Here is a 17,186-nt window from a genome sequence, read left to right as displayed (position 1 = left end):
GTTCGATGACGGTCTCTTCACCATCATCATCAGCCTGACTATACCCACTGCAGGGCGAAGGCCTCTTTCATATTTCTCCAATTAACCCTGTTCTTTGCTAGCTGCATCCTTTTTACCCCTGCGAACGTAACCTCATCCGCCCAACTAGCTGTCTGCCGCCACCTGCTACACTTTCCTTCCCTTGGAATCCAGTTTGTTGCCCTAAGCGACCATCGGTTTTGCTCTCTTCGCACTACAGGTCCTGCCCATGTCCATTTCTTCTTCTTAATTTCCGCTAGAATGTCGGTAATGTAAGTTATTTCTCTGACCCACTCTGCACGCTTCCTATCTCTTAATGTATACCTGCTATTTTTCGTTCCATAGCCCTCTCGGTTGTCCTCAACTTAAATAGAACCTTCTTGACTAGCCTGCACTTTTGAGCTCCATAGGTGAGTACAGGTAAAATGCACTTGTTATATACTTTCCTCTTGAGCGATACCGGTAAGCTGCTAGACATAATCTGCGAGTGCTTGCCAAATGCGCTCCATCCCGATCTTATTCTTCTTGTTATTTCCTTTTCATGGTCCGGATCTGCGGTTACTACTTCTCCTAAATAGACATATTCGCCTACTACTTGCACTACTTCGCTACCTAATGTAAACTGCTGTTCCTTCCCGAGGCTGTTGAACATTACCTTAGTCTTCTGCAAATTGATTTTCAAGCCTACCGTTTTACTTTTCCGGTCTAGGTTATCAATCATTATTTGCAGTTCATCCTTCGAGTTTCTTAGGAAGGCAATGTCATCAGAAAATCGCAGATTACTGAGGTATTCTCCATCTACCTCTCTCTCGCGGCGGTCTCTTGAGCCTCTTCAATCTGGGCGTCACTGCAACGCGTGATCAAAAGCGTGAGTTCGTCAGCATAAGTGCTGTGATGCAGGTGGGGGATATCAGCCAGTAGTTTGGGCAGGCCTATAATGGCCCTGAAATGAACAGTTTCTGCATGAGAAAGCGTTTTGTGCCGAAAAATGCACAATATAGAAACCCCTAGCCAATGGAAGGTGCAAACCAGGTCACGGAAAAAACTGAGGGTGGTTCTAGGCAGGCCGAAGCGCAGAAATCGCTGACAAAAGAGAAAACCGTTTCGTTGTTTCAACTGTCAGGAGACCGGACACATTGCAGCAAGATGCATAAGGCCGCGGGTAGCCTTTTCCTACGCAGATGACAGTGACGAAAATTTGGAGCTCCTGCGGTCGTACATTCACGAGCTCAAAATAAATGGAAAGCCGTACAGAGTCCTTAGGGACAGCGGGGCCACAACGGACATTGTTCATCCTTCCTATGTTAAAGAGGAAGACTTGACTGGGGAAATGGCATGGATAAAGCAGGTGCTAGAAGATCAAAGTGCGTGCCTTCGATGGCAAGGGTAGTGATTTCGGGCCAGTTCGGAGAGTAAGCGACAGAAGCCGCTGTCTCGCGCGCGGTTTCATTACAGTATTCGTACCTATTTTCGAATAGGTCGAATCAGTTGCTGCATGAGCGGGGTCAGAAGCTCGCAGAGGAAAACACAACATCCTACACCAGAACCCTGGCCATCTCTCTTCGGCAAGTGATTGCGACCACTGGCCGATGAAGACATTCCCCGGCCGCGGAGGAGCTGTTAAGGATGGCGACCACGAGACGGGCGCGGGAGCTGCCGCTTTCAACCATCCAGACAAGAATTCCCGATCGAAAAAGGTGGAGGGGTCCAGAAGGGCGACAGCGAGACTCCACCTTGTTGGGCCATCGGGAAACACAAAAGCTCAAGTGAATCCCGGCGTCTCTTGCATGAGTCAGTACCCTCAAGGCGGTCACGCGGTCATCGCCTTCGTCTGGAAGACAGCGCGCAGCGGCCCATGTGACGCAGACGTTTGTGCCCAGACCATGAAGCACCGGCGGTCAACGCTTTTCCGATTCGTCTTGCCGACGGCGCTCAGTGGCTTGTCCGACAAAGGTGTGTCCCAGACTATGCGATGCCGGCAGACAGCGAGCTCCTTGTGTGCTGCTCTCTACACCGCCACAGCGGCTTCCTCCTTCCCCACCAAGTCTAAACTTTCGAGGGGGCGCGTCTGTGAGAGAGAAAGTGTGGCAATTTGAGTGACATTAGAGTGATAAAGACACTCCCTCGACAACGAGCGCGCCCTTTACATAGGGAACCTGGGAAACATGAACCCTTTAAAACTATGTGTGTGCGAGCATCATCACTTCTCCGGAGTTTTTTCTACTACTGACAATGTTAATAAATCAAGTTTTCGTCCTTCAACTCCTAACTCCGCTCAGCGGTACTTCCTGAGGTGCAGCTGGCGTCGCTACGGCCGACGATCCGTCCAGCGACACCTGCATCCCACCTCTAACACTACACGTTCCCGCAAAGAACATAATTCCTACCGCACGTCTTCAGTAATGCACTACAAGCTTCAAGCTAAAATGAGGCTTACTTTTTACGCTCAGGTGCAGCACTTGCAATGACATATTTAAAACGTTCTAAACATGCGCCGGGTATAGTTAACGAAATTACGTTACTAGGAAATGAGCAGAAACTTGTTATCCTTGATGACAAATGCTTATTTTTCAAAAAGCTGGTAAATTGGACGCCCTCGTCCAGCAGCAAATTCTACCATCCTTTGCACACAACCCTCTTGAAAGGATAACAATATAAAAAGAGCCAATTTTCAAACGCCTTACATCGTATTAGTTGTTATTCCTCGCGGCTTGCATTCACACGTTTCCCAGTATGCCGTTTAGGCAATGCACTCTTAATGCATAACTTACCACGATCACAACGTGCCTGTGGGGCAATGACTCGAGGCTTTAAATGGGGAGCGGAAATTCACACGAGCACGTAGTGGGAAGAGTGGTTTTCTGAAGCTGAATTTAAAATTGAGCTGGGTAACAAATACACTGATGAAGAAAAAACTTGAATAAAGAAAGAAAGTTTTAAACCCCTTTCGAGCCCCATATAAACCCCGGTTCCTGTCAACGTGAGTACTGCCGTCAAAATGCCACAAGAGTGCCGATTCTCGTGCTTTCTTCATACATCCCTCGCCGCTTTCTTGATGACTCTGACCTTGTCGAATGGTTACGCCCCTGATGTGGAACGCCAAGCAGATATGACTACGGCAAGTTGCCTGAAGGCGAAATGAATAATTACCGCTGCCTATATTTAAACAAAAAACGTATTCGCTAATCATATATATGCCCTTCAAGAGACGTATGTAAAACACGAAAGCACTTGAGATGAAACAGGAACCACATGATGTGCCGGGAACTTAAAGGCTGTATTTTAATAAAGGAGGCATTTTTCAATTTTGCGGGTTAGCTAGAACTGATCGGCGCTGCATCAAATTCAGGCTATTCTAATAATTCACTATTCATTTTCTCTATGCAGATGTCTAACGTGTGTATTTAACAGTTATGGTTAATTTATTACATCAGTGGTTGAATACCTATCACGGGTTCTGCTTCAATTTTCTTCCGTAATTTGAGAAATGCATGAACGTTTATTTTAGGGATGGTGTCTTTAGAAGTGTCGAGTGACAATTTATTGCTATTTTACTTACGACCTTTGCACGGGCCACCAACAGCTCTTCGAAGATCATCAGAGACAAATATTATGTAGTTGTTCTCAGTGCTGAGTATTACCAGCCATACGTACGTAATGAATACGTATAGAAATATTCTGAGTGATCTTCTTGAAGTTTTTGTTAGGCGTCGGCACCGTTGCATATTTTAAGAGTTAAGATAATCTGTGAGCCGGAAACGTTCCTATTTTCTCTTATGAAGCATGCCCTCAGTGATTATAGTGGCTCATGCACTTTGAAACATTACCTGGTAAAATATTAAAGCAAAACGTACCATTGGCAGTTCCTTGTAATATTGATAACCCAATGCTGCCTGTATACTTTTGTAAACAGGGATAAAATAGTTTGACCAGTGTGAGAGCCGCTTTAATAAAAAAAGAGGATAAAAGAATGTCACAACTCGAGAAGGTGTTTTCTGCACTAGCACTTTCTCTTTATCGAACCCATGTGCTGCTTAACAGGAACAATTCCCTATACGCGGCATGTTCATTGGCAATCAGCTTGCGATTTTAGACTTTTAGCATTCCATTTTAGTGCATGATGGCAGTTTTTGCTTCTTTAACGCGAGGTATCCAATTGATAACTTGCAACTGCGAAGGAGGTATCTCAGGCATATTTAAATATATAAGCGCTGTCACATCGCAAAAAATGTGAAGAAGAGGTATATACCAGCAATGGCCTTGCGCTTCCGTTAATTATTATCCCACATTATTTCTGCACACTAATTAATTCCTTGGTAAACACCTCGGCTCAGGTCCCAAAGTGCAGTTCTTACTCGCCGCTATAGAGCTGTTGATCGAGAACCACCGTCAGCTTTATCCTTTGTGTATTCACAAGAGCCAACTTCGAAATAAAGCGCAGGATGAAGGACAGCAGCCCACTCTCCTACGTTCTCACCGAAGAGCCATAGCTGAGGTGTGGGGTGAGAACACCAGCGGCAGCATAGCATGTCCCCCTACGCCCCTACGAATGTTAGAGTAGGACCGCTAATAATATCCTTGGCAACAGAGCTTCGAATGAATGAATGAATGAATGAATGAATGAATGAATGAATGAATGAATGAATGAATGAAGACGTGGAGGCGACTTTATTGATGGCCGAGAAACAGATGCTGAGCTAAAATTTTGTCTTACCGATATTCGTAACAAAGGGCAATTTTCTTGCTGACTAAGCCGCACGCAAGCGGTTATCACAAATTCGTCCCTTAACTGTTTCTTACACTTATACAAGAAAAAGAAGTAGGGAGTTATTTCAATAAATTAGGTTGGCTGTCTGTTACATTAGGCGATCCGCAAACAGTGTAGGCGTGTTTCGAGGAATGTCCTGGAGGCAAAATAAGAGTAGATGTTATTGCAGCTGACGCGCAGACTAGCATGCATAGGCAGCTGTGTGGACACTACAGGAAATGCGGCGTATCCGTCTCATGCACTTCTGTCAGCAAAAACGAAAGGCCAAATTATCCGGTTGTGGTGACACGCAGCTGCACATTCTTGTTTTCGATAAAAAGCAGAATCTCACGCAGTTGCATGAATACCAGCAAGGCACTGCTGAGTTAGCAGCCTACTGAGCGTATTTTACCAACCCCTTAGGCTGCGTAGATGCTGAAACGATTGCAGGTGCTATTTCTTTAATTGTAGTTCTGTTGTAGTGTGAAGTTAAACATTCAAAAAAGCAAATTCTGCGATTAGTTCAGAGTGGACCATGATACTTCTAGCACATCTTCCCTTCGTCCATTCCCTACAACGGGGTTCAGGTATCCACAGAAACACGCGTGACAGATACGGCGACTTTCCCTTTCTGTGAACCTATTATTTTTATTAATATTGTTATTATGACCAGATGAGAAGTATGTTCTGAAGAATTGACCAGCGTTAGAGGTCAGCGCAGAATGCCATAAAGATAAATTTAGTCGTGCGCATTGCCTATTCGCAGTTTTGCGCATATAATAAGGTAGGCAGGCAGCGGGAAGACTGAAGAGTGCCCCAAGTAGCTGCAGCCCACCAAGAACATTTGGAAACAAAAGCAACGCATGGCGGCTAAGCAGAATACGTGCCTATATGCTCGCCTAATGAAATAGATAACGGGTTTTCTCACCGAAGAGAAACAAAGTGTCTGCAAAAGGATGGCTGGGCGGATGAGCTTAAATCCTGCGATATTCAAATGAGGAGTGCTGGCACAAGACCATATTATTTGAAGGAAAGGGGAGACTTTGTTGCCATAGAATGATCGTTAGGCTGCTGGCAATGATGATGAAATTGATGACATCTCGCCCAATCGGAAAAACTGCAGAAAAGTTGCTGTTACGGTAACATTTCTGTGTGGTTTTTCACGTGAAACTTCTTGTGAAAACATCACGCTCTCTACCAACATAATAAATTTCTGTACTTATAACAGAAACGTGCTACGGAACTACAGACAGCCGAAGCATACTACAGAAAAACCACAGAAGTATAGAAAAGTCTGACATTGGAGGGTGGTATATATTCGCCACGAAAATGAAGGGTACTGTGTGTGCGTGATGCATTATTTGTGTGATAACGCACAGTGTCTTTAACGTAATGGTGCGTGTTTGGTGGGTGATTGAAGGGTGAATAAGTGTGGACACCTTAGGATTGTCCGTGGCCTGAGTGGCAGGGCATAAAATTAGAAAGTGTTGCTCTAGTGGGCCTATCCTGGAGAAGGATGATTTGTGGTGATGGGGAAGGATGGGACCGAGTAATTGGAAAGGCGCGCGCTTGCCCCGGAAGCCGCGGCAATTTCACTAGAAAATGGGGAACTTAAGTTCCTGCCCCGCCATAGTGGAGGAGGGGGGATGGGGGAAAGGAGGTGGATGAGGAGGGTTGGTGTGGGGTCTGTATAAGAGAGGAAAGACAGCTTACCTCTTCCCGCAGGGCCCTGAGTTCCTTGCCACATGAATCCTCCTGGTGGGGCGGGGGGGGGGGGGGGAGGGGGGGTGTTTGGAGATGACTTCAGCTGCTCGGTCGCCTAATGACATCTTTTGTGGGTCCTTTGCGCGATCTCCTTTGCAAAGCGGCGTGGAGCGAGTGGCGTTGAGTGCTGTCTTCTGAGCAGCTTCTCCGTGTGGCTTGTCCTTACTAGAGAGGTGTTGAGGTGCAAGGGTGGTCGCAGGTCTTCGCCGTCTAGCCAATATTACAAGGGCATTTAGATGTACTTCTATATTATAAGCACTGATATCAGCTATTGCAGTAAAGTGGATTATGAGTTTAGGCTTTCTTGTAAAGAGAGATCGAATAGGTAGTTCAGTAGCTGTAGCACCCAGCGTGCGGAAATCCACACTCTCGATGTCCATTGCTCCTCATCTCAGTCAATGCCCATTATGTGCGCAACAGCTTTGGCATCTCTCATGCATTTTAAACCTATAATCCTCCATGTCTGTGGGATACAGTATATTATGCAATAAAATTGCCGCAGTCAACCTTCACTTATTTGGAAATAATAAAATATGTTATCGTATCGGCGGGTAATCACTTGAAGCAGTCCATTGATTTTGCGTATACGGCTCGCTAACAACATCCTGCGTTAATCTCAAAGAAAGGAATGCACCATGTTTTAATATTATAATATATTGAGACTAATTTGGTCATTTAGACAACCTCATTTGACCACACAATCTGCTCTGAGTAGCTTTAAAACAGTGGAAGAAAGATTGCGAATTGTTGCACCCGTGATCAATTTTTTTCTGTCTTTGACAGTGTGAGCTGGTCCAAGACTTCGGCTATTCCTGTGAGACATTTGAGGCCACCACATCTGATGGGTACGTTCTCGAAATAGACAGAGTGCAAACACTTGCCCAAGGGAATGCCACAAATGCAACACAGCTTCAACCCATTCTGCTTGTGCCAGGAATATTTTGCGAATCCGGTGCATGGTTCGTCAATTTCCCGGAGCAAAGCCCAGGTGACTAAATATTTACATTCCATTGCATCTCTTTCTGTCTGACATTTCTAAAACACCCCGAGCTTGAAATGTCTACCTCCAAAATACGTGTAAGCGAGTAGGAAGCGGAATATGTGGAGGCGAACTTAGAATGCTGCAAATATGGTTTGTGCGCGGATATAATAGGCGCGTTGCCTGATATGAAAGCCATTGCGCTTGCTGGACATGGTTTTTAGGTTTGTAGGAGGGCCAAATCTCTTGCAGTGTGGTCATTAGGGCGTATGGCTAAAAATATTGCACGGGGTGCGATTGTAGAGGTGTCTTAAAGTGTTGATTAAACGGCACTGGCAATGCAGCAATAAGGGAATTGTTTTTCCAAGGGCGAATGCGTTGGCTTTCATTTTCAATATGTGCGGAACGGAATGTGATTGACCATCGGCCTGCATTCACCAATGGAATGCCTTTGGGATATGTGAACATCGTAGGCACTAATTCCGAAATGCAAGCAGAAGAAATGAAAAAAAAAACAACTAATGTAAATCATGCATACACCTAGAATACCTGACAGTCAAGTGATGAAGAAAAGGCCATGTTTAGATGTAAAAAAAATAGATGAAGAGAAAAAAAAACGGAAGAAAAGGGCATAAATAGGCTGATAGATATGTAAGCAAAAACTAACTCAAAACTACCACCCGGTTATGTGCAAAATAACCTAAGAATTTAGTAATAGTAAAACGCCCCTGAAAAAGCTATGTTTTAGAAGTATAAAATGCGCATTAGCAATAGGCGTCAGATCAGTATTTTCTGCAACGCAAAAATGTTTAATCTAGCAGCATAAGCACAGAACATACGGACGATCAAAAAGTATGCTCCTCTCCCTAATAAACTCAACCCGTGTCCGCGCGCAGGTAAAATGAAGCAAACAGATCGCGAGGGCCACTTGTTAAAAATTTCGAGAGCAGTACGGAATTTACACTGCAGAAATGCGAATAGCTTAACCTTGTTACTGCACAGGGTGCATGAAGAGTGCTGCCATTATCATTATCAATATAAATGGCCGTCACTGTCAACGCTTCTGTAACCATTATCATTATCACGAATTGTAGCGTCATTGTCATTGCTACTAGTATCCTCGCGGTAGACAAGGGGCCTTAGGAAGTGCGTTTCAAGATCCCAGACGCGGCGCAGTTGCTTAAAGTGCTCGACTGGGGGTCCGAAAAATAGATATTCGATCCCCGTAAGAGACAGAACTTTTATTTTCGGATGACTCATCGGGTTGATTAAGAGCTAATTTTTCTCCTCACACAGCGGTTATTACCAAGTGACACATGAGCGCACAGATTCGACGCACAGATTCCGCGCACAACTCGAGTGCAGGGGATTCCGGTTCTTGAGCCTAAAAAGGGTTTCGTCTTAATATTGTTTGCAAATTAACGGCTTCACGCAAAGCTTTCCAATCCGGCTTCTTCATCATCAGCCTGACTATGCCCACTGCAGGGCGGAGGCCTCTCCCACATTTCTCCACTTAACCCGGTTCTGTGCTAGCTGCATCCACTTGACCCCTGCGAACTTCTCAACCTCATCCACCCACCTAACTTTCTGCCGCCCCCTGCTACGCTTTCCTTCTCTTGGAATCCAGTTTGTTACCCTAAGCGACCATCGATTATCCTCTCTTCGCACTATATGTCCTGCCCGTGCCCAATTTCTTCCTCTTATATTTCCACTAGAATGTCGGTAACTTGAGTTATTTTTCTGACTCACTCTGCACGCTTCCTATTTCTTAATGTTACCCATACCATTTCTCGTTCCATAGCCCTCTGAGTTGTCCTCAACTTAAGTGGAACTCTCTTAATTAGCCTCCACGTTTCAGCCCCATAGGTGAGTACAGGTAAGATGCAACCGTTGTATACTTTCCTCTTGAGCGATACCGGTAAGCTGCTAGTCATAATCAGCGAGTGCTTGTCAAATGCGCTCCATGCAATCTCATCCTTCTTCTTATTTCCTTTTCATAATTCGGATCTGCGGTTACTACCTGTCCTAAGTAGACATATTCGAATACTACTTCCCATGCTTCGCTACCTAACGTGAACTGCTGTTCCTTCTCGAGGTTGTTGAACATTAGCTTAGTCTTCTGCATAAGGATTTTCAAGCCTACCTTTCTACGTTTCCTGTCTAGGTCATCCACCATTATTTGCAGTTCATCCCCCTATTTCCTTAGCAAGGTAATGTCATCAGCAAATCGCAGATTACTGAGGTATTCTCCATCTACCCTTATCCCTAACTGCTCAAGTCTCTGAATACTTCCTCTAAGCAAGCTGTGAATAGTACTGGGGAGATTGTGTCTCCTTGCCTAACACCTTTCTTTATGGGAACTTTGTTACTTTCTTATGCAGAACTATGGTTGCTGTGCAGCCACTGTATATATCTTCCAGCACTTTCACGTACGGCTCGTCTACCCCCTGATTTCGCAATGCCTGCAACACCACCGATGTTTCAACTGAGTCAAATGCTTTTTCGTAATCAATGAATGCTATGTATAAGGGCTGGTTATATTCCGAGCATTTTTCTATCACCTGATTGATGGTATGGATATGATCGATAGTAGAGTACCGATTCCAAAACCCTGCTTGATTCTTTGCTTGATTGCAGTCTAAGGTTGTCCTGATTTTATTAGCGATTACCTTAGTAATAACCTTATACGTTACAGACAGTAAGCTGATTGGTCTGTAATGTTTAAGGTACGTAGCGTCCGCTTTCTTATGAATGAGGATTATGTTCGCGTTCTTCCATGGTTCCGGTACCGTCGATGACACCACGCACTGCGTATACAGCGTAGCCAGTTTTTGTAGCACTATATCCCCCCCCCCCGTCCTTCAACAAATCTATAGTTATTTGATCCTCTCCAGCTGCTTTCCCCCTTTTCATAGTTTCTATTGCTTTCTTAACTCGTCCTTCGTCACTGGTGGTACATCTGACTGTTTTTCTCTACTGCCAATCTCATTACGGTCCTGACTACTTTGGCTACTGTAGAGATCTGTTTAGAACTCCTCGGCTACTTTGACTATCTTGTCCATATTTGTGATGACGTTGCCCGCCTTGTCCTTTAGCGCATACACCTGATTTTTGCCTATGCCTAATTTTTCTTCACTGCTTTAAGGCTTCCGCCGTTCTTTACAGCATGCTCAATTTTCTCCATGTTATATTTTCTTATATTGGCCACTTAGCGCTTATTGATTACCTTTGATTACTCTGCCAATACGGTCTGGTCTGTTGGATTGGAAGCTTTCAAACTCTGGCGTTTCTTAATCAAATCTTTCGTCTCCTTAGCCAGATTACTGCCTACTTCTTCAGCGCACACGCTATTGATATCTCTGAAATTACTGTTTATTGCTTCAAGGGTAATGTCGCTATGCTAGCTTAGAGCTGAATATCTATTCTGTAGCGAGATCCTGAACTCTTCAGCCCTCCCCCTCATCGCTAATTCTTTGATGGACTTCTTTTTTAATAACCTCTTTAGTTCCTTCTTTAGATTTAGACCATACGGGACCTCACCATTCTGTGATCACTGCATCACATATTCCCGACTACCTCTAACATCTTGCATAATAGCGAGGGTTGAACATAGTATGAAGTCAATTTCATTTTTAATCTCTCCGTTAGGACTTTTCCATGTCCATTTTCGATACTTCCGTTTGCTGAATAAGGTATTCATGATTCTTAAGTTATTGCGCTCTGCAAACTCAACTAGTAACTCCCACCTGATATTCCTAGAACCAATGCCCTAGTCACCTACTGCCTGGTCTCCTGCCTGCTTTTTCCCTACCTCGGCATTGAAGTCGCCCATTAGTACAGTGTACTGCGTCTTTAATTTTCGCACCCCCTGTCACTCCTTGAAACACCCAAGGTTGGGCATTGCACGACGCAGTTTCCATGTATCGCTTTGGCTTAGTTATCGGGGTTCAACATCCCAAAGCGACTCAGACTATGAATGACGCCGTAGGGGAGGGCTCGGAAATTTAGACCACTTCTGATTCTTTAACGTACACGGATATCGCAAAACACACACGCGTCTCGCTATTTGCCTCCATCGAAAAGCGACCTCCACGGCCGGGATTCTATCCCACATCTTTCGGGATAGCAGGCGAGCACCCTACAACCGACCACCGATGCAAGCGTTTCTGTTTATTATATGACAGCGTTTTATAAAAATATAATGTATGACAGTGCAGAAGTAAGAAAAAAGTCGCCTACAAACACTACCAATCGATATTTACGACGAGAACCTAAAATGAAGGCATCCACGGCGCATTATGCACCTGTACTGTCCAAACCGTACGACCATTTATGAAACCAACGGCGTCGTCGAGCTACATATGCGTGGCGGTGCAGCCACGTCTGCACCAATCAATGTCGAAAAAACTTCTAAATCTGACAGTGTCAACAAATCAGCAAGCATTGCTGAGTGGAATGCGAGGAAACTAGAACTTTGAAAAAAAAAGGACAAACATATAACAGTATCATGAAGTCAGTGTGAGCAAATTCCTCTTAATCTAGAAAATCACTATAAGTTTGTGGTAACCAAAACTCAACTCTTACTCCACCCATGCATGCAGCAGCCCTCACCGTTAGACAGACCTGGAGTAGATAGCCGTGCCTTCACTTTGCGAATAACGAATATTGCATTATGTTTATGTTTAACCCAGTAGACGTACGATATCATTTCTCCAGAAATTGGCGTCAAGGGTGTCGACGTTTGTGTTGTGGGCATGATTCTGGTAGGTAGCATTCGGTGGCTGCAATGGTGAGGAATTGAATCGCCGTAGGTTTTTCTTACGCCAGATGAGCACAAGATATCAGAGACTTGGTACAAGTTGCAAACTCCGGACATGCTAGTTCTAAAATAAGTGCCGCTTTAATAGGATGAGATATAAATCTTATCAGGTGACCTTTCACATACAACTGTATGCTTAAGGTACTGGCCAGATGAATAAAAATAGGGAGTAGCGAATGAGTTAGCAGCAAAACTATTTGTTCAAGAGCTAGGATCGTCAAAAAGAGCGGGCTAAAGAGAAACATTAATCTTATCCTTCTTTACCTCTAAAACCTCATATTATTGTATTCAAAACGTGTTTTGCATTATGTTTGACTTGATGCAGTTTGGCTGAACATGATGTTATTCGTCTTAAATGTACATTAAATTACGTGGGAACTCGAATGGCAATGTAATTTTTAGTGGAAAGTAACATTATGAGATCTATAGAACACAGCAGTTGAAGGCTCAAAACTATATAGACATCTAGCCTTTCTCTGTGCGGCAAAATTATCATTGAAATATTTCCAGATGTATCTCCTTCGACCCGTTCTAACAGTACAGGATTTCTATTAGCTTTTTAAGGCACTTGAATGAGGAAACTTTCGCTCCTCCTCTTGTACCTCTTTCCTGTACCGTTTTGCTTCTATAATACATGCTTGTGTATACAGGTTCTAATTTTATTTTTTTTTGTCTGGCTTCATCATCGACATTGACAACTCCTAACACCTTTCCTCGTCATATGAGAATCAAGGCCTTTGTACCTGAAAAGAGAAATAATGTCGACGTCTAAACCTATTATGTCTCGCGGACAAAATGCAAACGCGTGATTTTCACCGTGAGCCCAGGAAGGCTTCCAGCTGAATATAATATAATGCATAATATATAAAAATATTAGGCACAAAAACATTCGGCAGTGAGCCTTAACCACGGACAAAGGTTAACTCAGCTTCCTACTGTGCATAGGTGGTGTGCTTATATACTTCACGTAGTATTATCACCCAGCCCCTCCATGAGCCTTGAACGCATCTTGTAAGGTTGCCTCGGTCAGGCAAAATGTATTGATTTCTAACAACGTTTTCCATACAAAAGATCACTGAAATAGGGGGGTAAATCGATTTCTGCTAAATAAATTCAGCGCTATTTACGTATCTTCTATCTCAGGTTTCCTCTTGGCAGACCGCGGCTACGACGTTTGGGCAATGAATCCACGGGATATAATATTCCGCGCACATCATCTGGAGCTGAGCCAAGAGGACGACCGATATTGGCAATTCAGGCATGTTGTTTCTGACATTGGCACTGATGCTAGCAATGTTCGAAGTTGCTAGCATCAAAATCCCTGTTCCTAAAGTACACTTTGTTTTGCTTTCAGCAAAAAAAAAGACACTTTAAAACCTTAATTTCATTTCTACATATAAATTGTCTATGGTAAAGTTTATATATAAAGGTTATATGTTAAGAGACTTAGAATGGGAGCGGTTAGGGATAAGTGTAGATGGAGAATACCTCAGTAATCTGCGATTCGCTGATGACATTGCCTTGCTAACCAACTCGGGGTATGAACTGCAAATAATGATTGATGACCTAGACAGGACAAGTAGAAAGGTAGGCTTGAAAATCAATATGCAGAAGACTAAGGTAATGTTTAACCGCGTCGGGGAGGAAAAACAGTTTACATTAGGTAGCGAAATACTGGAAGTAGTAAGCGAATACGTCTACTTAGGACAGGTAGTAACCGCAGATCCGGACCACGAAAAGGAAATAACAAGAAGAATACGATTGGGATGGAGCGCATTTGGCAAGCACTCGTAGATTATGACTAGCAGCTTGCCGGTATCGCTCAAAAGGAAAGTATACAACAGTTGCATCTTGCCCGTACTCACCTATGGGGCTGAAACGTGGAGGCTAACCAAGAGAGTCCTACTTAAGTTGCGACAACCCAAAGGGCTATGGAACGAAAAATGGTAGGGGTAACGTTAAGAGATAGAAAGCGTGCAGAGTGGGGCAGGGAAATAACTCAAGTTACCGACATTCTAGTGGAAATTAAGAAGAAGAAATGGACATGGGCAGGACATGTAGTGCGAAGAGATGATAACCGATGGTCGCTGAGGGTAACAAACTGGATTCCAAGGGAAGGAAAGCGTAGCAGGGGGCGGCAGAAAGTTAGGTGGGCGGATGAGATTAAGAAGTTCGCAGTGGTCAAGTGGATGCAGCTAGCACAGAACCGGGTTCAGTGGAGAAATATGGGAGAGGCCTTCGCCCTGCAGTGGGTATATACAGGCTGATGATGAAATGATGAAATGAAATGAAAAGGTTAGGGATATTTTGGCGAAAGAAGGAATAGATGATGCGACTACATTGCAATACGGGAAAGTTTAAGGAGAGCAAGCTAGTCCCCATAAAGAATTCAACCTAAATGGTTACTGAGAGGAAGCGAAATTTGAATTTCAGTATTAGTTTCTTTCATATTTGCATATACAGTCCAGAAAAAGAAATCAGTAAAGCACTGAATGCGCAATCACATCAAATGTGAGGAATGCACCGTAAGAAATATGAGAGAGAGAGGGAGTGAGGGACATGCTATAGCAGAACGTTTCGAATACTTTACCCCGTCTGGTCATCAATATGGCACTGTGACATTGCATGCCTAGTGGCGCTGATGTTAGGTGAAAACTGGGATTAATCTGGTAGTTTCCTTTGTTTCTTGGTTAAAGAAGCACTGAATCTTTGACCTTTGGGAATGAAAACAAGCCAATTTAATGGTACATAAATAAACCTTGTTTTAGTGAGGAAAATGACTGAATAGCGAAACATCCCATTGATCACGATGATAGTTCGGATCAGCCCTATTCCAAGAAATTAATGCGTCCTTGCTCACTTCAAGAGATAGCTCAAATTCAGCCCGCCTTGATGAATCCTGACAAACATAAGGCTTATGCCTCCAGTCCGGGAGCCAAAATGTCGCTCCAGAGCAAGTGAGTTTGAGCAGGCTAGCGTGCTGGCTAGTTGCTTTTTGCCAGACGGACAAGGTGTAAATCTTGCTTTTATAAAGCTAGAAAAGTAGTGGAGTCTGATTTCTTTTCTAGAAGCACATATGACACATAAGGTAGGATAAACCAATGGGCTACATAATTTTCAAGACGGCAGCTAAAAAATGCTTGAAAAGGTTGTATTGTCCGCTACCTTTTTTTTCATGAAGTCTGCTCCCATATCGTTAAGACAGTTCTCTCGCCGACTCTCTGGTGGAACAAAACGTAGGAATACTCCGTGCAAGACCAGGGGTTTATGCAATATTCAGCTTGAATTCAGATGGCGCATTCCCAGATACACAGTCGTCATAACCGTCACAACATAGCCTTTTGATTTCTACTTTCAACGGATCGGGGCTATCAGCAGTGCTTAAAAATCGTCAATCCCAGTAATACCATCGCACATTACACCACTGAGCAGTGATCGAAGGTTATCACCTGCAAGTATCTCTTGTCACTGTGTTTACTCCAGCAGTTATTAAGTTATGCAATTATTTATAGAGTGCAGAGCTAATTGTCTGTGGCAGACATAAATATTTTTAAAACAGAATTATAGCATAGATGTTTTAGAACATCAAAGGACTGCATGAGAAGTCATCAAGATATATCTGACAGAACTTGTGGCTTTGTGGAAAGGAAGTGCTCTTTTTGGAGTTAAAGCTTTTAGTTTATCTGCCTCTTATAGAAGCTGTTTTGAGATAGATCGCCATTGATATTCAAATCCCGGCATTTGAGGCACGGCAAAGGTTTTGGGTATAATAAGTTATGAACGTTGCGGACATCAAATTTCATGCATGTAATGTTAACACATATGATTGTAATTAATTTCCATTACTAAAGATTTACCTACCAAGAAGCTCCTTGTTGCCATGAAATGCATTTATCAGCTTTTAAGTACAAACGTACAGGGTTTTACAATTTGGATAGGTGCACACACTAAGAGGTGCGGTTGACAAATTCAGAGCAATACCTCCGCAACTGACGTGCTCTTCCAAAACGCCCAGACGCAAATAATTGCATTCAGCCGATGACACTAAACTTACAAAGGTTGCAAAGTCTTGTTCTAGGTGTCGGCGGTAGAAGCGAACAGCGGCACATGCTGTCCCCAAGGCAAGCAGAGTACGCGAGGATGGGCTACTGCAGGACTGATTGTAAGGCCCAGTGCACATGGCGCGATAGCTTAAATTTGCTTAATATTCGAGCCGAATGGATTCCCTCTTACGTAATTTTACTATTCATGAGTTGCTATTCATGAGAGTTCAGGTAACGACCGCCTTTATCTCTCTGTTAGAAAAGTGCTTCTTGACAGGAATAGTTTAAGTGCCAATAATAACACAGTCAGCTACCTATTCAGTGTATTCTCCTGGTTTGAGATGTGTGCCACTGATCATTTCATTTTGTGCAAAGTACTATTCATTATGTGGCATTAGACGTCCTTGCTTTTTTCTTGTAATAGAACAACCACTAATCCCCAGCGTGTCTCATTACAAGCGTTTTTCTCACAGCTTTGATGAGATTGGCAGGCTGGACGTCGCTGCGGCCATCGACCTCGTTCGAAATGCCACTAAGGCAGCCAAGGTGGCTCTGCTTGGCTATTCCCAAGGTTTCACTGCAAGCTTAATACTTCTCTCCACGAGGCCTGAGTACAACGACAAGGTGCGCTATTCAAAAGGGGTTCAGCGTAGTATGCAAAGAGTAAGCAAAGCAGCAATAGGGGCTAGTTGGTTTACCATTTCAAGAATTTTCGCGCTACGATATACAGATACACAAGAAAGCAGGAACCCCGTACACAGGAAAAGCGCGCACTGACATCTAAGGTTTATTGATAACAGGGTTACATTCAAAACG

The 17,186-nt window shown here is 43.8% G+C and overlaps 1 protein-coding gene across 1 annotated transcript in view; it reads left to right on the top strand.

Annotated features, from left to right (window-relative positions):
* Positions 1 to 1,607: 1,607 nt before the first annotated feature.
* LOC146174463 (lipase member N-like) overlaps positions 1,608 to 17,186 on the top strand; it is a 35,993-nt gene continuing 20,414 nt past the window's right edge. Inside the window, exons 1-5 of the mRNA XM_084585401.1 lie at positions 1,608 to 1,971; positions 3,027 to 3,136; positions 7,313 to 7,517; positions 13,471 to 13,585; positions 16,844 to 16,994. Of these exons, the coding sequence (XP_084441527.1) occupies positions 1,608 to 1,971; positions 3,027 to 3,136; positions 7,313 to 7,517; positions 13,471 to 13,585; positions 16,844 to 16,994 (945 nt within the window). The remainder of the gene's footprint in view (positions 1,972 to 3,026; positions 3,137 to 7,312; positions 7,518 to 13,470; positions 13,586 to 16,843; positions 16,995 to 17,186) is intronic.

This window comes from Amblyomma maculatum, chromosome 11 (assembly GCF_055883805.1).
Source record: "Amblyomma maculatum isolate TAMU_Amacu chromosome 11, ASM5588380v1, whole genome shotgun sequence".
NCBI classification, from domain to species: Eukaryota; Metazoa; Arthropoda; class Arachnida; order Ixodida; family Ixodidae; genus Amblyomma; species Amblyomma maculatum.
The sequence above is the reverse complement of the archived record's forward strand: the minus strand, read 5'-3'. Positions and strand labels throughout refer to the sequence as shown.